At 44.6% G+C, this 25,349-nt stretch overlaps 1 protein-coding gene across 1 annotated transcript in view; it reads right to left on the reverse strand.

Annotated features, from left to right (window-relative positions):
- Window positions 1–25,349, reverse strand: part of LOC310664072 (uncharacterized protein) — a 68,795-nt gene that overhangs the window by 11,249 nt on the left and 32,197 nt on the right. The window contains exons 11-13 of the mRNA XM_083412619.1: window positions 17,497–17,580; window positions 13,331–13,431; window positions 10,591–10,759 (exon numbers count right to left, since the gene is read on the reverse strand). Of these exons, the coding sequence (XP_083268745.1) occupies window positions 10,591–10,759; window positions 13,331–13,431; window positions 17,497–17,580 (354 nt within the window). The remainder of the gene's footprint in view (window positions 1–10,590; window positions 10,760–13,330; window positions 13,432–17,496; window positions 17,581–25,349) is intronic.

Genomic DNA, 25,349 nt, shown 5'->3' on the forward strand with positions numbered 1-25,349 from the left:
TCCGTCTCTCCCCCGGTCACCTCTGGGGCCGTTGCCTTCCAAGGACCCCCCAGCAACTTCCTGCTCCACTGCTCCTCTGGTCGATCGTCCCACCAATAAGAGCGGTCTGAGGCATACCCCGGGGGCGATCCCTCCGGGGAACGTGTTTCTAGTGCCGGTTCTTCGTCCGAGGTGAACCCCTGGAACGTGCTGGCTGAAAGTGTGGGTGTGAAAAGCCAGTCGTCGAAATACGCGGCTGGCATGGGCCTGTGTGGGAACAAGGCATGAAACTCTTCCTTGAGAAGAGGCTCGTCCAAGGCATAGTCCGGCACCCAACGGTTGGCGCTGGTCGGGGTACCTTCGCTGGCGAGAAAATATTCTACTCCCTCTTCCCCCCATCTCGAGTCTAAAATCTCTGTGACCTCGTTGATGGGTTCCCCTCTTGGCGACCCCCTCCTTGTGGGCTTCTCCCTGAGCGGGTCTGGTGCCGTGCCCGGCTCCTGAAATCTGTGAGGTGCTTTGTAGGGCGTGAGTACTGATCTATGGAACACTGGATGCATTCTGGATCCCTCCGGAAGTGTCAACCGGAAGGCCACTGGATTGACCTGTGCCTCGACTTGGTAAGGTCCTAGCTGCTTATGTCCGAGCTTCTTCTTCGCTAACGATCTGGTCGGCACTGCCTGGGCTGCCAACCAAACCCAGTCTCCCACCTGTATGTCTTCCCCAACCCTTCTGTGCTTGTCAGCCTGCAGTTTGTATGCGTGCTTTGCTAGTTCTAACTGCCTCCGAAGCTGTTCGTGAACCTCCTGCAACTCGGACGCTAAGGCTTCCGCTGCCTGTGGCTCCCCCTCCCCCAGTCTCTCTAATCCCGGGAAGGTTCTGGGATGCCTCCCGTTGTTGGCGAAGAACGGTGTCACCCCCGTGGATACGTGCTTCGTGTTGTTGTAGGCGAACTCAGCGAGCGGCAAGTAGTCCACCCATGTTGCTGGCTGCTGATTTGCGTAGCATCTCAGGTACTGCTGCATGACGGTGTTGACTCGCTCCGCTTGTCCGTTGGTCTGTGGGTGTCTTGCCGACGCTAGGTTGATCTTGACGTTCAGGAAACCCATCAGCTTCTGCCAGAAGTTCGAGATGAACTGTCGCCCCCGGTCGGACAGGATAGACCGTGGCAGACCGTGAACCCTGAACACGTGGTCTATGAACAGTTTGGCTGTCTGTTCCGCCGTGGCCACCTTCGCGCACGGAATGAAGTGGGCCATTTTGGTGAACATGTCCACCACCACTAGCACTGCCGTCTTGCCCCTCGAGCTGGGTAAATCCGTGACAAAGTCCAGGGCCACCCTCTCCCACGGTTCGAGCGGTGTCTGCAGCGGTTCGAGTAGTCCCGCCGGCGGTTTGTGCACTGACTTGGCCCTTTGGCAGGTGTCGCACCTCGAGACGTAATCCGCGACTTCCCCCCGCATCTTGGGCCACCAAAAATCTCTGGCTACTAATTCTACCGTCTTCTCTTTGCCAAAGTGCCCGGCGGTGGGTGCGTCGTGCAACTGCTGCAGTACTTTCGCGCGGAGGTCGTCTCCCGGTACGTAGAGGGCCCCTCTGCGGATGAGCAATCCGTCGCGTATCTGGAACTCGTCGTTCTTCGCCGTGCCCCTGCGCACCTCCTCCATCTTGGCTCGTGCGAAGGGGTCCTCCTGCAGCGCTCGACGTACCGCTTCCAGGTCCACGGTTGCTGAAGCGCACGCCCACGCTTTCGGTGCGAAAATGTGCTTGGCCGCTGCTGGTGCCGCCTCTTCGAGGTATTGCGGCTTTCTGGACAGTGCATCCGCCATGATGTTGTTGTCGCCTGGGATGTACTCTATCCTGAAGTCGAAATCCGCAAAGAACTCCGCCCACCGTATGTGCCTCTGGTTCAGGAACCTTGCCGTGCGCCAGTACTCCAGGTTCTTATGATCCGTGCGGACCTGCACTGTGTGCTTGGCTCCGATGAGGAAGTGCCGCCACGCCTTGAATGCTGCATGAATGGCCAGCAACTCCCTGTCCCAGATGGTGTAGTTCTGCTCTGACTTGCTGAGCTTCCTGGAGTAGAAGGCACACGGTCTCCAGTCCCCGTGCGGGTCTTGCTGCAACAGTACTGCTCCCACGGCTCTGTCTGAGGCGTCCGTTTCAACTCTCATCGGTCTGTTGGGATTCACATGCAGTAGCTGCTCTTCGGACGAGAAGAGACGCTTGAGTTTCTGAAAGGACTGCTCCGCTTGCTCCGTCCAGATGAACTTCTTCTTCTTGGAGCTGAGCGTGTCGGTAATGGCCGCTGTCTGCATCGCGAACCCCTTGATGAACTTGCGGTAAAAGTTGGCGAAACCGACAAACCGCTGGACCTCCTTCCGATTGCGCGGGCTCTTCCAGTCCAACACTGCGCGAACCTTGGCGCTGTCCATGGCGAGCCCCTTGTCCGACAACTTGTAGCCCAGGAAATCTACCTCCTTCATGTCGAACTGGCACTTCTCCAGCTTGGCGTACAACCTATGCTCCTGCAGTCTCTGCAGAACTTCCTTGACGTCTCCCTCGTGGGTCTCCTCTGATTCGGAGAATATCAGGATGTCGTCCAGGAAGCAGACGCATTTCTTGTAGAGGAGGCCCGCCAGTACGTGATGCATGAAGGCTTGAAAACAATGAGAGCCATTTTGTAATCCAAAGGGCATAACTCTGTATTCATAGGTGCCCAGGGGCGTGAACATGGCAGTCTTCCACTCGTCGCCCTCCCGTATGCGAATCAGGTTGTACGCCCCTCGCAGATCCAACTTTGTGAAAACGCGTCCTTTCCTCACCGTTGCGAGCAGGTCGTCTATTTTGGGCATGGGAAAGGCCGTGGGCTTGGTTTTGGAATTTAAAATTCTGAAGTCTACCACAAGTCTTTTTTGGGGCGTGTCCTTCTTCTTCACAAAGAATACAGGACTGCCCCCCACTGCCTTCGACTCCCGGATGAAACCGCGCTTCAAGTTGAGGTCTATGAACTCCCTGAGTTCCTGCATCTCGTCTTCAGACATGGAATACAGTTTCCCGGTTGGCAGCGTCGCCCCTGGCAGGAGGTCAATCTTGCAGTCATAGGGCCTGTGGGGAGGCAGCTTGTCTGCTTCTTTCTCGCAGAAAACCTCCAAAAACGCTGCATACTTGAGTGGCACTGCTTGCAGCGTGCCTAATTGTAGCTGCGGGTCATCCTCTTCCCCTTCCGGGCTAGGCAGAATGCAATGTTCCGCACAGTAGGAGGAGCCGAAGGTCAGTTGGCGCTGGTACCACGCCAATGCTGGGCTGTGCCTGTGCAGCCAACTCATGCCCAATACTACAGGCGTGTCCGACAGGTGGGTGACATTGAAGCTGATTACTTCTCGGTGATTCCCAATTTGCATCACCATCGGAGGCGTTTGCTGCACCACCTGCCCCCCCAGCAATTCCCTGCCATCCACCGTGACAACCTTCAGAGGCAGCGTGGCTGGCAGTAGTGCTATGTTGTGCTGTTGAATAAAATCCAGTCCTATGAAGTCTGCGTTACTACCAGAGTCAATGGTAATCGGCACTTCCATAGTGAGTCCATTGGGCAGTTGGAGCGATGCTGTAAGCTGCACCACTGGTTTGGGTGGGAGGGGGTCTGTGGGTTGCAAAATTTCTGGGGATTGCTTCACTGACTTGTCTGGCTGGACCCCAGTGCCTCTTCCTCCAGCCAGACTCCGTCGTTTCCCTGCTGTGGTTCTCTCTGCTGAGTTGCGTCTGTGACTGTTGCAGAGGCTGCAGTGTGCTTATGGAGCCTCTGGGGACACTCTTTCGCCATGTGCTGAGCACTGTCGCAGATGTAGCACTTCCTGTTCCCTCTAGGAGGCTTCGCTTTGACTGCTCCCGGTGTTAGGGCTCTGGTAGCTGACTGAGCCCTGGCGCCTCCAATCTCCATCGGTTCTTCTCCCCCTCCCTGCGAAGGTGTGGATTGCGCACGCGCTGCTTCCTTGGGAAAGAGGGGAGGAGCTCTCGCTGGCGTACGTCCCCAACGTCCTTCTTCTCTGTTCCATGGACGTTCTTCCAGACGCACCCCAATCTCCAGCGCCCGCTGGACCACTTGCTGAGTGCTCTTTGGTCTCTCCCCCCTTGCAATCTCATCTTTCACATTTGCATTCAATCCTTCCCAAAAAAGGTCTCTGACTGGAGCAGAATCTTTCTCCCATCCCAGCGCATGGACTAATCCAAAAAAGCGGGAATGGTACTGCCTCACACTGGCTCTGCCTTGTTTGAGCCCATGTATGTCTTTTCTGGCAATATCGATGTCTATCTTTGATAAAAAACACGAATCCATCGCTTTAATGAAAGCATTCGCATCTTGGAGCGCCGGATCTTTATCTCTCCACAAATTCCTCAGCCACGCTTTGGCTTCCCCATGCAAATGGGACCAGATAAACCCCACTTTCTCTCGCTCATCTCTAAAGTCTTTTTCCAGCAGATCCAGCGCAAACAGCAGGTCTGCTCGGAAGTTAGGGTACTGCTGTAAGCTCCCGTCGAAATGAGATACAAGGCTGCCTCCTCTTCTCCCCAGCCCAATGCCCTCTGATTTGGGTCCCGGTTGCCCCTGCTTGTCAAGCATTTCCAACCTGGCTTGGAGATCCTTGTAGGCGGCAGCTACTTCCTCCTCCCTTTTCCTGGACGCACGTACCTCCGCGTTGAGTTGTGTCACTGCATTTTGCAGTTCTATTAGATGCTGTTCTGTCGTCATCTTGCCTGACTCTTGTGAGCTCGCGAAGCACCACTCCTCTTCCCTCGCGGCGTCCCTCACGTTACGAGGTTCTTGGTGCAAATTTTTTTGTAGAGATGGAGCTTACTGTCAGAGCTGGCTCCAGGTCCCAGCTCACAGAGGACCAACGCTAGCCGGTAGTAATGTACAAAAGTCTTTATTGAAGTACAGTTTCCATTCTCAAGCCGTAGCGCCCCAGCTCTACGTCTAGGGTTTAGACCGGCGAAGCTCCATCTGAATCTCCGCCCCCTGTACACCAGTTTAAGATTCTAGCCTTACTCCACCTCTTCCGTCTCTCCTTTCTCCTCTGGGTCCTGCTACCCCCCGGGGTCCCTTCCTTCCTGGATTCTTCCGACGCAGACGTTGACCCCCCTGACTCCTCCCTCTCTCTTCAGCGGGCTTTGGGACCTGGCTCCCTATCCGGGCTGCCAACTGCGCCGCCCTCCTGTACATTTGAACTTGGCGCGCGCGCCCAGCCTTCGACCTTCCTCTTGACCGTTTCCTCGCTCCCCGATGTAGGCGTGGCCAGTCCTGTCTCCTGTCCTTCTGCTGGCAGCGCGCCGCCTGATCTCGATGCCTGGGACTCCTCCCCCCTACTGCACTCTGGTGTGGACGCTGGTCCTGATTTCCAGCTGCTGCTCTCTGAGTCCCCTCTGGCCCCTTCTTCCTGGGGTGTCCCCCTAGGCACCCCCCTTGCCCTGACCATGGGAGCCTCTTTCTGTGAATCTTCCGATTCGCTGGAAAGACTCCGAGACCTCGGACCGCTGTCATCGCTGACATTTCCTTCGGACTCCTCCCCCTCGCTCTCCATTTCCTGTGCCTCTGCTCCTGAACCCCTGACAATATCCATTCATATTTCAACTCTTAACAAGTTTGTTCATCATTTTTAGGCAAGCTCACATTTATTCCTCTTCCATTGAATATGTAATGTGCAAGCTAATTGGCCAAATGTTCTATCTATCCAAGGAGGTAATAGAATTGTTTTCATTTCATTTATTTATTTCAGCCATTTATACAGTGCTTCACCCCTTAGGGTTGCATCCATTGCTAGTCCTACTCACAGTGGACCCTGAAATCTCTGAAATCTTCCTGGTAGGGCTGAACCTATGGCTCACCACACCTATGGCTTTCCCTGGACTGGGATAGCCCAGCCTCAGTCCATACACTAGTGACCTCCCTCTTGGACAGCTTCAGGACACTCTACATGAGACTGCCCTTCAATACTGTCTGGAAACCAGCTAGAGTAGAATGCAGTAGTTGGTGAGTGGGGCAGTCTGGTGGGATTATGTGTTTTTAGCAAAAAGAGTTTGTGTCACATCTAGAGAAGCAGGACCATTCCTGTACACCTGAAAAGCTTAACAGCTGAAGACCAGTAGGAAAGCTTTGAGAAGTTTGGACATAACCTACAGTCCCACAATTCCTGTAAACATCGCTAGCAGATTCAGCCAAGACTTGAAATTATTTCCCCCCTCTCTGCCTTTGTGGATTATACAGTCTCAGTGATGGTGACTGTGGAAACTCTCACAACCTGTTCTGTATTTACTTCCTCCTTTTCATCATAGTTTTATTTGCTCCCTGATTTGGATTGCTTTTTGTTGCTAATTTATGGACCTACTATAAAGACTCAAAGGTGGGGTTGGTGTGCTGAAATATGCTCAGATAATTTCAGTTAATCATAAGAAAATCACTGTAGTGTGCTCCTTTTTAATTAGTGTTAATTAAACTTAAAAATATTCCAAACCAAGGCCAACAAACTCTATTCATTAAGTTTCTACATTGCCCTTTCTCCCAAAGCAACCCAGGGCAGCAAACGAGGTAGAAAAACAATGCAATTAAAGTAAGTGAAATGATTTTAAAACATTAAGACATGCAGGGCTTTCAGGACTCGTGACACATAATCCCATCAGACTGCCCCCCTCACCATCAGACTGTGTTCTACTCTAGCTGCAGTTTCTGGACAGTGTTCAAGGGCAGTCTCATGTAGGGTACACTGTAGTAGTCCAAGAGGGAGGTTACTAGAGCATGGACTGAGGCCAGGCTATCCAAGTCCAGGAATAGCCACAGGTGGTGAACCAAATTTTACACCTACATGGGAGTTGTGAAGGAAGGCTATCAGAGGGAGAGGAAGTAACAGTTAGGCTAGGCATAGGCAAACTCGGCCTTCCAGATGTTTTGGGACTACAACTCCCATCATCCCTAGCTAGCAGGACCAGTGGTCAGGGATGATGGGAATTGTAGTCTCAAAACATCTGGAGGGCCGGGTTTGCCTATGCCTGAGTTAGGCACTCTCCACTTTGCCTGGATATACCTCCAGCTGCCTCCCTCCACCTGCCAACTACCATTCCTGAGAGTAGCAGCAGGCCTTCCATTGTGCTTAGATCTCTTTATTTTAAAGATGTCTACCCCTGCTTTTCATCACCTAGCTCAGGGGTCTGCAACCCGCGGCTCCGGAGCCGCATGTGGCTCTTTTACACCTTTGCCGTGGCTCCGGGGCGGATACTAGCGAGGGGAGGAGGCGCATTGTGCGCCCCAACACTCCCCACTGTGGCAGGCGCTGTACTGGCTGTGACGTCGCATGGGGGCGGTGCGTGCGTTAAGTCACGCACCGTCCCGGCGTCACCTTCCCGCCCACCCGCTACATTGTAAGGGGCATGTACGCTGGTCTATTTCTATGAGGAGTAATTCTGAGGGGTCAAACAAATAAATAATAAAAAAGTGACAAAAAAGTTATTTTTATAATGATGAGTTTTGCGGCTCCCAGGTTTTTTTTCTTCGGAAACGGGTCCAAGTGGCTCTTTTTGTCTTAAAGGTTGCAGACCCCTGACCTAGCTCTCAAAGCGGCTTACAGCAATAAAAATATAATCAATGCAACATAAATTAAACCTCAGAAATTTAAATGAAAACATCAGAAAATTTTGAAACGCCAGAAAAGCATTCATGATGCAACAGCCTCCTGAAATATGATTTTAACCAGGTACCTGAAACTCATCAGGGGTGGTGCCTGTCTGACACCATAGAAGCAGGGAATTCCAAAGCTGGGCCCAGAACACTGAAGGCACAACTTCTCATTGACATAAGTCATGCTTCTGCTCCATGGGGACCCTGTTCTCCCAGATGATCTCAACTTGGGATGTCTAGGGCAAGGGGATTCTTAAGGTGTCCTGGGCTTTGTACACCATTATCATTTATTTTTAATTTATTTATTAAATGTGTACACCACCCTTCATCCAAGGATCACAGGGCGGTTCTATATTGCAAAATGTGTAACATAGCAACAAAGAAAAATAATACCCACCCCGGCTCCAGTATAAAAGGTCATATGTTGTTTAATTAGCCAAAGGCCTAGCAGAAGAGTTTTTTTTTTTGCTTGGTGCCTAAAGGAATCAAGGTCCCCATGGATGCAAGCAATTTTATCCTTAAAACTGCTTTGCAAACAAGTCACAGCGAGCTACCACCTTCTGTCACCTTCTTCTGGAGAGACTGTGAAATGTCCTGCACCACCTGGAAAAGCTCTGCTGGATGGCACAAAGAGGATGCAATAGAGATAGTAAAGTATTCCTTCTTTGCTGCCTTCATTGCCACTAGGTAGGCTCAATGACAAGCCCTTGCCAGTGTTTGATTTCCTCCATTATGTTCAAAGAACCTGGAATCTGGAGCAGTAGATCTAGTTCCATGACCTGCAGAATTAGTGCATGAATTTGCTTTCCCCCCTCCCCCCTCCTGTTTCTTTTTTCTTTTGTGTCATGTCTTTTTAGATTGTGAGCTGCTCTGGGAGCTTGGTTGGGCAGAAGAGTGGGTGGAAATGCTTTAAACAAACATACTGGGACTTACTTCTGAGTAAACATGCCTAGGAGAGTGCTGTTTGCAGGATGTTGGACCAGAAGACCCTTTAGTCTGATTCCAGCAGCAGGACTCTGTTTACGTTTGTAGGACTGCCCCACACATGACTCAAGATTTTTTGTCCAAAGTATATGAAGAAAAGGCAAAGCACTAAAAGAGACTGGGCCCTCAAGCCCCATATTTCTTGCCATTTTGAACCCAATCCACTTTGCTGCTATATGTACCTACAGTGCATATTGTCACATGGTCCTCACTTCTCCAAGTGATGAAGATTTCCAGGTGTGCTTTCCAGGTGCTTGCATTTTTTCGGAGGACGGAACACTAGAGACTTGCGGCATTTTGTATTATCAGATTTATTTACAAATGGCAATAAATCAAATCTCCAGAAAGAGGCACACCCAGGTGCTTTCAACGTTTCAGCTCCCTGAGCGCTGCGCTCTCTCCTTCTGTTGCAAACTGCAGTTTGCTTCCCTCAGAGACTTCAGCCTCCTCCCCATGACAGCAACAGGAGTGCCACTCTTCTTCCTCAATCTCTGATGTCTCTCTCTCCATTCAGAACCTTCCAGAACAATCTCAAACTACTTCCTAGGCATTCACTCACGCTGGAAACCATTAACATTACTTCATCAAATCCCAGACTCTGACCACAAATTGCCTTGGGAAGCTAAGGGCAAAGGCATGATAGTCCCACCCACAGTAACAATTTCATAACAATATAAATGGAATATATAACAACACTGGGAATATATACTTCATATTTAGGTTTTCCCTCCATTTGTAAATGTAGAATATGTTGCCTTTGGTACAATTTCCAAAAAGTATTTATTCAAGCAGGCACACTAGAGCCAAGTGGGAAGGAACGGAGGTGGCTGGATGGTATCCTAAGCAATTACTTCTCTTGTTGCAGAGTTATCCAAGTGACTCATATGGCCTCAGACTTCCTATACAGTGTTCTTTTTTATTTACTAATTAAGTAGTGCACATACATGAAAATAACAAGAGCTCTGTTGAAAGAGTATAGTCAAATGTGAAACACAGTGACAATGGGCCAGAGTCTTTAAAAGCATGATGCCAATCATTTTAAATCAACATTTTCTCTGTTAACTCTTACACATTGTGAATTCCTTGAGGAATAGCTAGCCCCTCCAGCACTTATGTTAAATGACATTAAAATACAACATAGCATATTATAAAAATGCATGTACAGTGAGTTAGTCAAATGTGGCTTAAGCTTCAGTACAAAGGATTTTTAACCATATTTCAGTGGAACAGCATTCAGGGATTTTCAATATACAAAATAATAGGCTTTGTTAAACAGGAAGGTTATAAATAGACACGTAAGTATTTCCAGGTATTAAAATACATGAAGAACCAATGCTATATTTGCTGGAGACAGATGAGAGGTGGGTATGAAAGACCGAAAAAGTCCCTTTGAAAAGAAACTGAATCTCAGAAATAAACTTGGTAGTTAACAGATTAGAAAGCTATGTGCCTTGTTGCAGAAACCCAACAAATTTCATTCCTTTCCACAAAGCTCACAAGAGCACCACTGGCATGCTTCTTCGTTGGTGGTCCCTGCCTCCCTCTTCAGGAGCACCGTGGTCCCATTCAGTGTTTTCAGAATCAGCATCTTAAAGAGCTACAAAAAGCAGAGACTTCCTCCCCAAGCAAACTGCCAATATATCTTTGGCTGTAACTACCACTTTTCTAAAAAGGAAAAGAGTAACATTGAAATTAATGCCCTTTTCAAGTAAAGAAAATGGCACTTCTGTGAAGTAGAATTAGATTAAAGTTCAAACGAGAAATGAGTTTCCATGTGCAGTTAGGATTGCTGTCCAGCAGCCTCTCCTTCAGGTGTGCTCAAAATGTGGCAGGTGACTTTGCATACTCCTTCCTCTAAAAAAGGAACAGGGGCAGAGGTTTTGCTCACCTTTGGTTCCCTTGCAAATAAATACAGGGCAGCTTCATGAACAAAGTGTCTGAAAGGCTTCTCTGACTCATCAGTCCTTCAAGCTGCAGAGTTTCAAGACACTGGAACACGTGTGAGGAGTTCCTGGGCCTGGAATGATGGCAGTTGTGCTGCGCTTTGACGAATACTCCAAGACTCTCTTGAATGGAGTGTATGTCCTGGCAGGCTTTGATGTCTCGGAAGATGTGCCGCTGTTCTCAGTGCTAGGAATGAAAACCAACAGCACAAAATGTTAGACACTCAAGAAATCAACCAATATTGTTTGGCTGATCAAAACCAATGAAAAGGAATCCATAACAAATATAACTCTTTCCTTGAGCCAGTAGAGTGAGGAAAGTCCTTCATGCAGCACAGCTGGTAACCAGAAACAAATCTTCTACATGTTTTAGAAAATTGTTTGATGGTTCGTTATAGAGTCTGTTCAATATTTGGAGACCTTAAAATATCAAAACCAAATTTTGCATGATGGTTCCTGAGACCAAGGAGCTATCTTGATCTATGTTTGGATACATTTAGATGCCATTTTGAATCAAAATGTTGGACTGAACCTTTCAAAACTGCACTGGTTTTTGGTTTCTTGGAATTCCCAAGCAACACTGGGTATGAGGCTGCTAGTTCTTTATTTTTTTTAAAAAGACACAGCATGTTGGAAGAATTGCATCTAACATGTAACTTCTTGTAGCATGGCAGCCCACTGCAATCCACCTTTAGTCTCCAGACACTGAACTGGAAAAGTGGGGAGAACAGTGATGCATGCTGGGAATAGCTCTGCTCCCTAAACCCCAGGGGCAGGTAATTTGACTCTCAATTTTTTTACACTGCAACACCCACAGGAATTGACAATAACTGGCTTACAAAAGGCTGACCTAGTGAGCCCCACAAAAGATGACTTCAATCACCCCCCTCCCAAAGTGTAGGTAGAAGATCTACCTATCATGCAAATCAAGGTAAACAATAACCTTTGGTTCATATGTGGGTTATTAAGTACCTGGGCAAATAAGACAATACTTGTATCATACTTCCTGAGGAACCAGCATAAAAACATCACACCTGAGGCACAATAGCAATCTCAAGCAGAGCTTCAAATGAATTTTTAACTAATAAGGGTAGGGAAAGCTCAGCCTTTGTCTCCTTTCTCCCCTTCTCTTCCAGCCATTCCTTTGAAACCAGACTCCAAAAAAAGAGAACAGATTCTGGCACATGCTTGGAACTTCTTTCTGTACACACCCACCATTCTCCTCTGCTTCCCACTGCAGTCTTACTCAGAGCAACTGAATGTCAGAGCTTGTGGGTCCCAAGAGCTGAAAAATCGTAAGAGAACCTGAAGCAGAGGAACTCTGGCCTGGATGCTTGGCCCTAGAATCAACACCCACCCACACCCACTAGTCATTTAGTCATTTGCAACTGCAGCAACTCCTCTGATTCCCAACCCTTTAAATCTACTCTAGTTAGCAACCTCTCTCCTCTTCTCCACTGGAGATCTCTTTCTCCACTTTGGGGGTTTGAGTGCAGTAGATTATTGGGGGGGGGGGGAGCCCAAGGAACACATTATTTAGTGTGTAATTGAACTTCCTTTCCCCACCCTACCTTAATATATCCGGTACTTCAGCATTCAACTCAAGCTCTTGGTGTGAATTCCTGGAACCTGGAACCATGTGCCAGGGTGGCACACGGTCAACCCACAGAAAGCATTCCCCTCTCACAAGTCTGTTTAAGGGTCACATGTGAAGTACATGCAAGTCCCCAGAGACACATGCATTCAGAGACTTCAGCATTCAAACTGGAATCTGATTAAGAACTTTCCCCCCAGGAACTAGAAGTTATTATTTATGTATAAGAACTTGCAAAAGACTTTATTTAAACAGATGTTTTACCAGTGATCCATAGTTGTTGGTATTAATTGCTACTTAACACTTTTGCACATGGTTGAAATCTTATTATTAGTATAATATAGGTTGCATTTGGGTATTATTGGGTCTCTTTATTTCGTTGTGCAGAAAATACATGAAGCCTATGCCTGATGAATGGCAATTAGCTATTCATAAACAGCGTGAAAAAAGCCTCTTCCTGGTTTGTTGGTTTTACTGGCATTTGCCAAGTTGCTACAAACTGAGGAACATCTGCCGCGTTCCCCATACACATTCTTTTGGTTTAGGGCCTTAAGAGCTTTCCTCAAGCCATAAAAAATCATTAATTCTTATTTACTTATAAAAATTAAACAGGAAAAATAAAGGGCTCCATAAAGCTAAGCAGAGTAAAGGTCAATGATAAATTTCCAAATGAACCACATATAGATGCTTTGGCACCTTGAGGGTCCCCAGGAAGCATCACATAAATAGCTGTCACACGGCCTGGAAATTTCTTAACTTGTCTTATTATCGCCGCCTCTAGGCTGAAGCTCTGGAAACCAGTGTAGCTGGTTGTTAATGTCAGAAGGGCAAAATCATAACTGAGTAATCTTATTAGTGCTTCATTAAACTGCTCTAGTGAAATGACTTATTCAGCGTGCCGCTAAGACTTCAGGCTCCTCTGGCAAGCTGAAACACAGCAAGCATATAAAAGTTTATTACGCGTGACAAATCACTGTTCCTCATTTGGCCTTGAAGAAGCACCATTTCACCCACAGAAATGCCCACCTGCCCACGACCCCCCTCCCAAAAAAAACTTCACAATTCCATGAATTTGCAAAGGGGTGGCAGCTGCTTTAGTTGTCTCAGTTTCTCAACGAAGTGGGCTAAAAAGGATTCCCCCTGAATGTATTCAAGCCCAGATACCTCAGTGGAAGGTCACATCCTACTCCAACATCTCTGGTTTCTACATCAGTCCTTGACTGTGACTCCATCAAGTAATCCAAACGGTCTTGTAATTCTTTATTCTGAAACATACAAAATTGACAACTCAATTCTTCAGTTCAATATCCCAGCAGGCCCTGCAATTAATTGTTACACATGCATACTGTAAAGTAATGAAGAAATTTTCTTCATTAGTATCTGTCAGGGAACTGCCATCAGTGCCGGAGGGAGAGAGCAAAATCCAGAGGGATTCCAGAGAGCGTCCCGGGATTGGGAGAGGCAGCCCATCTTCTGGGGAAGAGAATCAGCGTAGCACCAGTGGAGAAGGGGGGCAGATGGGGGAAGCGGCAAGGCGATCCCATGACTCCTTGCCGGGGACCAGCGGGGAGAGCAGAGGTCCTCCGCTGCCTACGCCCTCCTTGCGCAGAAGGCTTTCGCGCAGGGAGAGTAGGAGAAGACTAGGCGTCAAAGAGCTTCTTTGCTGGAAGAAGTTTAAGAAATTCCCACTGACGGATTCTGCCAGCGATTGAGACAGCCACGGGTGAGTGGCTGTCCGGACAGAAAAGGTTCACTCAGGCATGCAACAGTGGCTGCTAGAACACTAATAGCACAAAACTGGAAAACATCAAAAATCCCAACTATTAATGAGTGGCAATCTAAACTATTTGATTATATAGAATTGGCAAAAATGACACAGAAAATAAGAAACCAAAAAGGTACAAAGTTTAATAATGAATGGAATAAATTTATGACATACATTGAAACAGATGTAAAAAATCTAAAAATCACAGTAGGCTCGATATAACGCTTGCGACGTAAAGAGTTTTAAGAAAATGAAACTGCAGATGGAAAATCTATTGTAACACATTCTGAAACCGAGATGAAGGGAAGTAAATTATTGTTGTGTGATTTAGTTATTTGTTACTGTAAGTTTAATTTGTTGGTGTTTTATGTTATGTAATGTTTTTCTTTCTTTGTTTGTTTCTTTTTTTGGGTGTTTTGTTTATCTTTGTTGTTGTTTTAATGTTTGATGTTGTATAATGAATTGAAACTAATAAAAACTAAAAAAAAAAAAAAAAGGTTCACTCAGGCAACCCAGCCAGGTGTTTGCACTGGCTTACGCACGAGCAACCCCTAGAACCATTACAGTATCTTTTTTAATTTTTGAGAGAAGCTCATGATAGTGTACATGACTCATCCTGCTCCAGGCCCCACCCCTGTTGCTGAACCCGGTTAGAGATGGTGACCAGTCCCAAGGTCACCCAGGGAGGGCCTCGAACCAGAGTCTCCTCCCCTGTCCTAAGTCAACACTCTTAACCACTGCATAGCCTATCATTTAATCTCTTTAGATTAAGAGAGGCTTGCTTTATTTATTTTTACCATTGAAGGAGAACATTAAGACAACAGAGGTGGGGGAGCAGGAGGTGTTTAAAAGGAAGCTTATAGGGAATTTCTTAAACTGGAGGTGCAGAAAGTGAGAAAGGAAAAAGATGAAAGCTGGCATGGGAAAGGAGTGGAGAGTGTTGGACTTAGGACTCATCCTTGCTGTCATTCAGTGTGGATAGTAAGCTTCCTGTACTTCCATTAATTCTCTGTTGTTCATATGACATTCCCCTCCAATAACTGCCTTCCCACACATTCTCCTCTCTCCATCTGGATTTTCTCTTACCCTCTCCTTTTTTGAGTGATTTGGAGGAGAGCGTCCTATGGACAGGGGAGACTTATCCAGTGCTTCGCTCCCTTTCATGTCACAGCTCCCATGGGTCCTGACAGGTTTTGCAAGCGGGAGCAATGAGAAGCCTAGATGCTAACACTCTGATCTAGCTTCCAGGGTTTTCCTGGAAAAGCTGTCGCTCAGCAGTAGAGCCTCTGCTTTGCGTGCAGAAGGCCCCAAGTTTAGTCCCAAGCATCTCCAGGTAGAGCTGGGTGAAACCTCTTTCTAAAATCCTGTTGAACTGCTGTTAGTCAATGTAGAGTATAGACCAATGGTTCCCAATTGATGGTCCACGGATCACTGGGCAGTCCGCGTAACTGACCCAAGGGGTCCGTGGCACCATTCACGTAACACAAACTACCATAGTCAAAAACATGGAGTCCATGGATCGGCTTTTGAAAAACAGGAGGTCCACAATACTTATCCAATTGGGAACCATTGCTGTAGTAGACAATACTGAGCTAGATGGAGGAATGGTTTGACTCTGCAAACGGCAGCTTCCTGTGTTTTCCCCTCCCAAATCTAACCACAAATGTGAAAAGACGTTTCTATTAATTTTCACAGGCTTCTCTTTACATGTTACTGCTCATCTGTGCAAAATATAAATATATTTTTTTTATTTGTTGAGTGCCTGAAAAATAGGTGTTTCACAGAACATGTAGGAAGATACATGCTGCCTAAGTAGACTTGCTATCTAATACAAACCACAAAACCAACCTACAAGTTAATCCAAAAGTAGAAGGCAGCATACACCATAATTAAAATCTAACAAAATTAGTTGTGATATAATGTCTAGGAATATTTTAGCTAGACATTGGAAAAATATTTCAGAGTAAACTCAGATCATTCGTACAAAAGTGTATGGGACATTGGCCTAGTGGAAAAACTAACTAATAAATTATGGTTGTTGAAGGAGCAGAAACAAAAGGATAACTTCACAACAGTTTGGCTTAATTTATTATGTATGCAAGTCTTTCACACAATAATCAATCCCCCTTATAACATATAGCTCTACATGGTTACAAGAGTGGAGTGCGGCAACATATTTTGTAGGAGAACAGTTAGGGCCAGAGGCGCCAGCTTGCGAGGGCGATGGGGCAATGTCGTACACGTGAGCATCACACCTCCCTCCCTAAGCTGGGCAGAAGCTTCCTGGGCTTTGGGAAGGAGGCGCCAGGCTTTAATACTTTAATTTAATCAGAACATTTAGGGGACTAGTCTAGTCCCCTAACAGTCCATTGACTGCACACCACTGGGCTACAGTGATCCTATAAAAGGAAAAAGTATTGGATTTCCATTTCCTCTGCCCTTCCCCTCACATTCACATTCACACAAACACATTAGGTCTGCATTACCTAATACAGGAAGCACTTAGTTCATTATCATCCCTGCTCCTGACTCACTCAAATCTCTAGACTGCCACTCAAATACAGCTGACGAGTGTACTCAATTAATAGTGTATTGTTTTCTGTTTATACATTTTCTATGGTTCCCCCCTCTTTTTTCTTCTTGTTGACACTTGATTCTTACTAGTTATAATATTATGCTGCCTCGATCAGAAATGTTTCATATTTGTTTTTGAATTTTCCAGATTGAGAGTATATACCGTATTTTCCCCCTATAGGACACACTTTTTCCCCTCCAAAAATGAAGGGGAAATCTGGGTGCGTCCTATGGGGCGAATGTAGGCTTTCGCTGAAGCTTGGAGAGCGAGAGGGGTCGGTGCGCACAGACCCCTCTCGCTCTCCAGGCTTCAGGAAGACATCCGCAGGGCTGTCTAGGCTGCGGATAGCAGCCTGCTTCCCGCAGCACCGGGCGCGCTGAAAGCAGAGCGCCCGGCACTTAGGGAACACATCTGCAGCCTAGGCAACCCTGCGGGAGTTCCCGCAGGGCTGTCTAGGCTGCGGACAGCAGCCTGCCGCCCGGCGCGAGGGGCACCCTGAAGCAGAGCGCCCCGCGCGCCGGACAGACATCCGCACCGTGGGGAGCCCTGCAGGAGTTCCCCACAGGGCTCCCCACGCTCCGGATAGCAGCCGGGCGCCCTGAAGCAGAGCGCCCCTCGCGCCGTGCAGAAATCGGCCAGCCCCACAAGCTCGGGGGACAGCAGGGAGGCGCAGCGCCGCCATCCCGCTGTTCCTCGACCTGGTTTGGTTTCCCCGACTTGGTTTTGGAGGGGAAATAAAGGGGGGGAAATTTCATTTATTTCCCCCCAATAAAACTAGGTGCGTCCTATGGGACGGAGCATCCTATGGGACAAAAAATACGGTAAATGTTCTGCGTTGTTAAACTTTTATATTATTAAATTTGTATTTATATTTGTACTGGGCTAACAGAACTAGCAGAGTTTTGAGGCATTTTTACACTGGGAAAGATAATTGGCTAAGTATCAGTTAAAAACAATAACTTTCAGTAATTAGCCAGATATAATCCTTACCTCTCCTTCAAGGAACGATATTTTTTCTAAAAGTTGTAATATAAACAGTTCCTTTTGCTTCATCTTTCGCTTTTGCAGCTCAATCTATGAAGAAAAGAAAGAAACAATGTGAATGCAGATAGGAGGGAGAAGCTCTGTTACTAAGTTCCCTACCCGAAATTAGATTGTACATATCCATAGGAATGATTTCCAGAGGGATGGCTGTGTATCAGTCTGTTGTGCAGCAGCAAAAACAAGACCCATGAAATACTCCATTCATTGGAACATGAAATTGCTCATCTCAAACTTTATAGCTAAGCCTGAATGTTTTTACAGAATGCAAAAAGGTCAAATTGTGATTGTCAAACCCATAAAAATGTAACAAATGGCAATGGGGAATAAGTTTCAGGGTTCAGAGCACTAACGTTACTTTTTATTTTATTTATTTAAAATATTTTCATTCCACCCTTCTGTCATTACAGTATTCAGTGATGTATAAAAATAAAAACTATCATGAGATAAATCCTAATAATAAAACTGAACCTACAGAGTTGTTGTATTTATGTGTGATAGCCCCATATATGCTGTCTTGATCTCCTTGTGGTAAGGGGGCAAATACAAACATGTTCATATCTCATGCACAAGCACATCCCCTCTCACCCCAAGAAATCAATTTGCTATACCCATGTTGTGCTGATGACAGATTATACCCAATGTCTGCACAAACTAACCATGTGCTCATGGGCATAGCCAAGGGGGGCAGGGGGGACAGCTGCCCCCCCAAATCAATAGGAATCAATACAAATCTGAGGTTTTGCCCCCTAACAAAAGCCTGCCCCCCCCAAAAAAAACCCATGCATGTGTTGCTACTGCACAATGTGAGACTACTCCACGGCTCCTAAGTCTCCCCTTTCATTTGTGCTGCTCTGCCACTGCCGATGTTTTCTTTCACTTCTCTGCCGGGCAAAAAGTCGTTGGATACGGAGAAGGGGAGACCTAGCAGCAGAGAGGGAACTAAAGGCTACTAAGATGATGCAGAGGCAACGGGCAGAGGGGAGGGGGCACGATGGTGGGCAACAGGGACACCCCAAGTTTTTGGTTTTTTTTAAACAAATATTTATTGAATGTTTAATAGTTACAAAAAGAAAAAGAATAAAAAAGAAAAGAACAATAAAAGTTTAACAGACAATACATCAAAAATAAAAAGAAAAAACAATACCACAGAACAACAAGAAAAAACTAAAACATTTAAAAGCACGTCCAAATTTCATTTCTTTATCTTTCATATGCTTGTTTCCTCGACTTCCTCACGCCTCCCTTTTTTGTATTCTAGTTCAAATTAGCTGGTTCAACAAATCCTTTCCCTCTTTCTCAATTTTTGTTCTATAATTTATCCTAACCTAACACAGTTTAACTTTAAATTTTCCACTTTAGCGCATTAACAATTAATTTTTGTGTAATTCTTAATAACACTTCTGCTAAAACCATGTAACCACCCCAGGTTATTTTAGTGCCAGCATCAGCAGAGAAACCAAATGGCACCCTCACGACTCACTAACAATGATTACACCGTGAATTTTTAAGGGAAGTCAGGACATAACTGAATAAAAACCCCACACAACCAGTGAAATGAGCAGGAGTTGCACAATGGCACTGCTCTGCGCCCGTGCATTTCAACTGAGCTCACGTCTTGGTGGTTTCCACCTCAAGGCTCTGTCTGGCACTCCCTACTAACGTATGTGAGAAATCGCTAGGAAACAGGGAAAGCCCTGAAAATGTCCAGGAAAATGACATTCTAGGGAATTAGACAAAGGAGGATCTGTGTGTGTGTGTGTGTGTGTGTGTGTGTGTGTTTGTGTTTAAGTCTCTGGAGAATTGCATCAGTGTATGAAGACAGGAGAGGCAGGCAGCATGGCAGGAAATTCGTCTGCACATGGAAGGAGGCAACCAAACAAGATAGTGCCTCTTGTCAATACCTGTTAGGGCTGGTACACAACATACCAGGATGGGTCCGGAAAACCATACCATGGATGACTAGGCAGCAATTATCTTATTTCATTTAGATTAAAGGCAATTCAGGGCAGCTAGGTACAATTCCTATTTGCTCCCACGACATTACAGTCATCACTGTATTTGTTTACCTCAAATCACAAACAACTATTTATATAGCTAAGCAAGCAAGCAAGCAAATAAAAACAAACAAATAATAGGATGAAAATCAACACAACTTTAAAAAGAATCCACACTAAATGCCAAAATATTTAAACTCTAAACTGACCTGATTTGAAAATTGTAGTATTCCAATAGCAGCAAATGCTTAGCAAGTTTAAAGTCTGGGTGAATAAAATTGTATTTACCTGACAGCTAGAGCTAAGAGGAGGCACTAGGATTGTGGACCAAGGGGGGGGGGTGTTCCAAAGAAGGGTGCCAACACTAAAAAGACCCTGGTCACCACCTATCTAACTGCAGGAGACCACTGCAGGCAACTATTTGGAACTGGGGTGGGTGGGGGTGGGGTGGAATACTTCTTTTATATCTGAGAGGCCTATTTAGTATTTTCTTTATATTTCAGAAACATTGGCCAGTCCAAAGCCAAGAAGCATATCCAGGGTTCAGCTGTTGAAGTATGTTTAAACAATGGAATTCATTCTCACAAGATGTAATGATGACCACAAACTTGGATGGCCTTAAAACAGGATTAGATAAATTCATGGAGGACAGAAGCGATGCCAGTGGCTACTAGTCATGATGGCTGCTGTACTGCTTGTTTGCTTCCTAGAGGTATCTGTTTGGCCACTGTGAGGACAGGATGGTTGGGAGTAGATTGGTGCTGGGTCTGGTACAACAGGACTTAAGTTCTGGGATTTTTACAGCAAATGCCTTAAATTGCCAACAGAAGATGCAGAATTAAGAACAGGAGGACTGGTTAGACACCCTAGGAGCACAAATGACAGATATAAGCACACTGCACACCTTTTTTATCCTGTAATGATTATCCTAATTTTTTATCCTTTAGTGATAGTATTTTCTATGTTTTTAGCTTTTTCTAGTTTATCTGTGTAAACCACCTAGCATCCCAGACTGGGAAAAAGGCAGGAAATAATAATAATAATAATAATAATAATAATAATAATAATAATAATAATAATGGAACATTAGCAGACTATGTGCTTTATGCACCATCTGCCACTCGTATTGAATGTGAGGTAACAAAGACAAGTGCACCTATAAACTTCCCTGTTTGGGCAAATAAATTCAACAACAGGGACTGTGAGCCAAAGAAAATCATAATAAATAGCTTTTACTACGTCATTGTAAGAGAATGGTAAAATAAAATCACAGCAATATAAACAGGAATTTTCTATAAAATGTACACCTAATTAAAAAGATTTCTGAATGGCACTCACCTTTGCTTATTAAATATTTTTTAAATAAATAAGATAAACTGCAGCAAAGGGATTGTTTATTTTAATTAGCTCTTGAGAAATTTTGGTTTCTTATTCAAAATAAATCAAATTCCCATCTAAAACTATCACCACACTTACACCCACATGCATAAAATGTGTTTAGAATGCTATGATTGTGTAACTGATCTTTTATTCAAGTTAATGCTTTTAAAATGGATGTTTAATAAGTCCACTGTTTACAGATTATATAGATATATATAAACAAAAAGTTTGAGCCAAATGAGAAAAGATGAAATGTAACAAGAAGGACAATGATAAAATGAGAGTATTTTTCAAGCAAAATTTTCTATCAGCATTGTTGCTTCTAGAAACATAAAGGGAACTACCACTCATATGCGGTTATCAACTGCCACTGAAATGCACTTACAGAAGATCAACTGCTGAAGCATTATGTATATAATGTGTGCTGTTTACCCATTTCTTCTCGACAGCAGAGCTTAAAGCAACATACAAGCAGCCACTGAAATACGATGAACGTGATCCAGCAAAAGTTGAGCACTTTTAGAAGTCCTCCTGATTTTATTTGGAGACTCAAAGATTTACCTAACCCCACTGCAAGATATCATTTTTATTGTGAATTGATAATTATTTGTGTTCATGATGGCATTGGGACAGTTATATATGATCCCACTTTCAATATACTCTTTGTGAACACGAAATTTCAGAGTGGACAGGCTGCTTTGTTTCAATTTGGTGAATGTCTCATAGCTTCCTGCCGGAATTCTGTAACTTTTTATACCACAAAATTCAGATTTAATTTTTGACCTGTTTTCGTTGTCAAAAGCGCCCTTCCAGACAGCAACAATGTAATAACATTGGGGAAACATTACAGAACAAATAATAAAGCAGAATGATGCACCACTTATGCTCTATAATGGGATCATTGACATGTTGCAGAATACAGTGCCCGAAACAAAACCTGGAGGGACCCTTAAATATTTGGGAGGATCATACCCAATTGAACCAGTGTAAAATCCCATGGCTGCAGATTAAAGAACATTAATACAATTCATAGAATCATGGAAGAATTGCAAATAAACATATTGGGAAACATCCAGCGATGTTAGTGCAAGAGCAAAAATCATGCCGTGTGCAACAAAAGGGTTATATTATGTTAGTGTTAAGGTCAGCTAGCCAAGAGGGTGATGGGGGAGGTGTTACTTAGCAACCAGGCAGAGTGGCATGATGCCCTAATTGGCTGTGTAGTTCTGAGGGAGTTTTTCTCTATATGTTTGGTTGACGTTCTCCCTGTTATGTACTAGGCCTGACCTAAGAAGTCAAAACCTTTCTGTTTATTTCTTCAAATTCATCAGGAATTCTTTTCTTTCTTGACTTTGCCAACATTATTTAAGTGACCTTGCTAACAGTCCACCACTTGTGCAACAGTGGACATCTAGTTTCTATTCTCCCCTCTACAGCCTCCAGATGTCCCCCAAATTTGCTGTGTGGTCCCCTAGTTCTCCAGAGCAGATTTTGGAGATGCAGGGGGAGGAGAGAAAGGAGAGGGCCCATTGGGTGAGCTGATGCCGTCTTGGGCCATGTTGGAAGGACCTCACCTTCTGTGATTGGGAATCCCTTTTACAGCGTGATAACAACTGGTGGAATAGTAATTGTCTAAAGCATTGTGCACCAGAACCTGTCACTCGACCAGGGGATGCGTTCAAAGAGATGGCAACATAGCACCAAAGTCAGCTAAGAAGGATTGTTTCTCAGCCTCACAGAAACACACTTTGCCTTCCCAAAAATGACACATAGCCTGGGTTTTAAAAAGAAAGAAAATGGAAGCAGTTTAAAAGTATTATAAAACATTTATTAAAATTTGTACTCTCATAACACAAAATGTTGCTGCTACATAATAGTATTTTTATGCAGTTAACACTGCATAAAATAAAAGTGCACTGGCTGATAAGGTTATTGGCTCATCTTTGCATTGTTTTGATAAAGCATTTTAAAAACCAGATTAATACTTAAAACATTTAAAGGAGCTTGGCACTTTGCAAGATCTATTAAAGTGAAACAAGCAACCCATATTCCTAACACATGAAAAGATAATGCTGCATTTAAGTTCTATCGACAAGAGTAAACACCAGCAATGGCAGGAGAGAGTGCTATTGGGCACTTGGCAGAACTGGGCTCCAGAGATCTCAAGCCACTCATCACCAGCATCAACTATGTGCCTTCAGTGATTCAAATGAGCATATGGTACCATCAAGCACATTTCACAGTATAATATGAAACAGGGCCAATGTTCAGGATTAACAGAAAAATGGGGTTGCTGCCATTCGAAGGGAGCAGAGTGATGTGTGAAATTATGTCCATGTAACTTCTAAGAAGAAACAAAAGCTAATTTAAAAATGAACATGATTTCACTTCTATGTCCTACCCTCAAAACACATCAATTTTCATGACATTAGTTCCTTATCATCCATTCCCATCATCTCCTGTTATTTCAATACCTCTCTTGGACAATCTCTAATCCTCCTTTCCCTTTAAGGCCAGAAGTCCCTGTTCTTCAGGATGTTGTCCATAGGCATTTCCTATAGACATTTCCTCCTTCTGGTTATTCCAGGAATTATAAAGCAATATCATTGTCGTCATACACTATGCAGTGTAACAGAGACAAACAATATTGGCTTTCACAGAAGAGGAGCATAGATGAAGCTGCCTTATACTTGAGGCTTTCCAGGGTCTTAGGCAGAAACAAACCCAGTATTTCATACAGAGATCATTTTAAATGAAGATGTCAGGAATTGAACCTGGGGCTCTCTGCACACTGTATCGCTAAGCCAAGGCCCTCCACCACATTGTTCGTTTGCTTTTTGTGTGAATATGATGTTAGATATAAAAGACACCAGAAACATGATTGTATGCAAGAGACAGAAAGTGCAGTTACAGAATGGACAAATTATATGCAAGAAAGATCAGATTTCAACCTAAATACATTCCATTGTTTATTAAATCCAGTAAAATAAGACTGACTCAAAAGTAGGCTTTTAAATAGTGGAGCCTTGGAGTCTGAATGTTTCTGTTTGTGCCTACTCAAAAGCTGTCTAGAGTCTAACCTAACCAAACAGGAGTGGAGTTTCCCCAAGAGATTCACAAAATTCTCATTGCCCAAACTTTCCCACTGAGATTTATGATTAGAGTTTAACTCCCTCTTATGCCCTTTGAAAATTCCAGTCCTTTACTAATATTATTATTTACTTTACATAAACTTTCAGTAAAATTGTCATTTTGCTGAGTTTGTTTTTACAGATACTATAATTCCAGTCAATTATACAACAAGTTAGTGCTTTACTATAAGTACCTAAGTAATTGGTTTTGGGAATATATTGCACAAGCGTTGGATTGGCAGCTGGTATAGTTCTGAAATTTGCTTTTGTTCCTGCATTACAGGTGCTTAGAATTGACATCCCTGCCGCAACGTAACTGTTGTAGCTTATGGCACACATTTCTCAGATCCACCAAAAAGTTGAGCCCATCACCTCTTTGGTTCATTGTCTTCTTTTTTTAGTAGTTCAAGTAACTTTTGTGGGATGGAAAAATATGCAACCTCGCAAACCTTGCAAAAGCTTGAGTTTGTATGAACAGGGCATTTAAGAACTGCTTCTTCTACAGCTGGGTTTTCAAGTGCCTGCTAAACAAACATTGTCATCATACCACACTGGAGTTTTCGAAGTAACTACAGGAATCAAGATTCAGTTTGGCCTGGGTATATAGGGTAACTTTACAGAGCGGATCAGAGAATATTCCTTGGTTGTGGTGCATCCATGTTATTTCTCTCCATCGTTTTGTTTCAGGTAGTCACCATTTATCATCTTCCAATGAATCTGAGACTAAATGTGGAGAACAGCTCATGTGCCATGACCTAGAGACAGTTCAATTCAGTTGGTTAGGGGAATGTCACTCTAAATCTGTATTCTGCAAACAGCTCCTTAACCAAGGGATATATTTCCTTTAAAAAAACAACCCCACTCCTTTTTGGCTCATTCTGTAAATTCCCATCGATCAATCAGCACTGCTTTGACAATTACCCTCTTCCTATGATGAGAGAGAATAGATGGCTTACTAATGAGGGTGTTAAATGTGGTTCTGTGTAATCAGCAAAACAGTGACTTTTTTTCTCTTCTCCCTTCTATGCTATTTTGTAGCACATGATTTCTCAAAAATGTACTTTTGTTGCTTGGTCAAATTAGCTTTTTACTTAATGGTTTGTTTTACTCCCATTTATTTTGCATGGGCTTGGGTAAATCTAGATTAACACATTTGCCAAGAAATATCAAGAGAACAATGCTGTCTTTTTCTATTAGAAGTATATTTTTGAGCTCTCCAAGGGAACTAAGTACAGGAGTGGTCTGGCAGGGTCACCAACACCAAATCCTGAAAGAGCCTATCACTTTGCTATCC

Source organism: Podarcis tiliguerta (assembly GCF_965153285.1).
Source record: "Podarcis tiliguerta genome assembly, chromosome: 14".
NCBI lineage: Eukaryota > Metazoa > Chordata > Lepidosauria > Squamata > Lacertidae > Podarcis > Podarcis tiliguerta.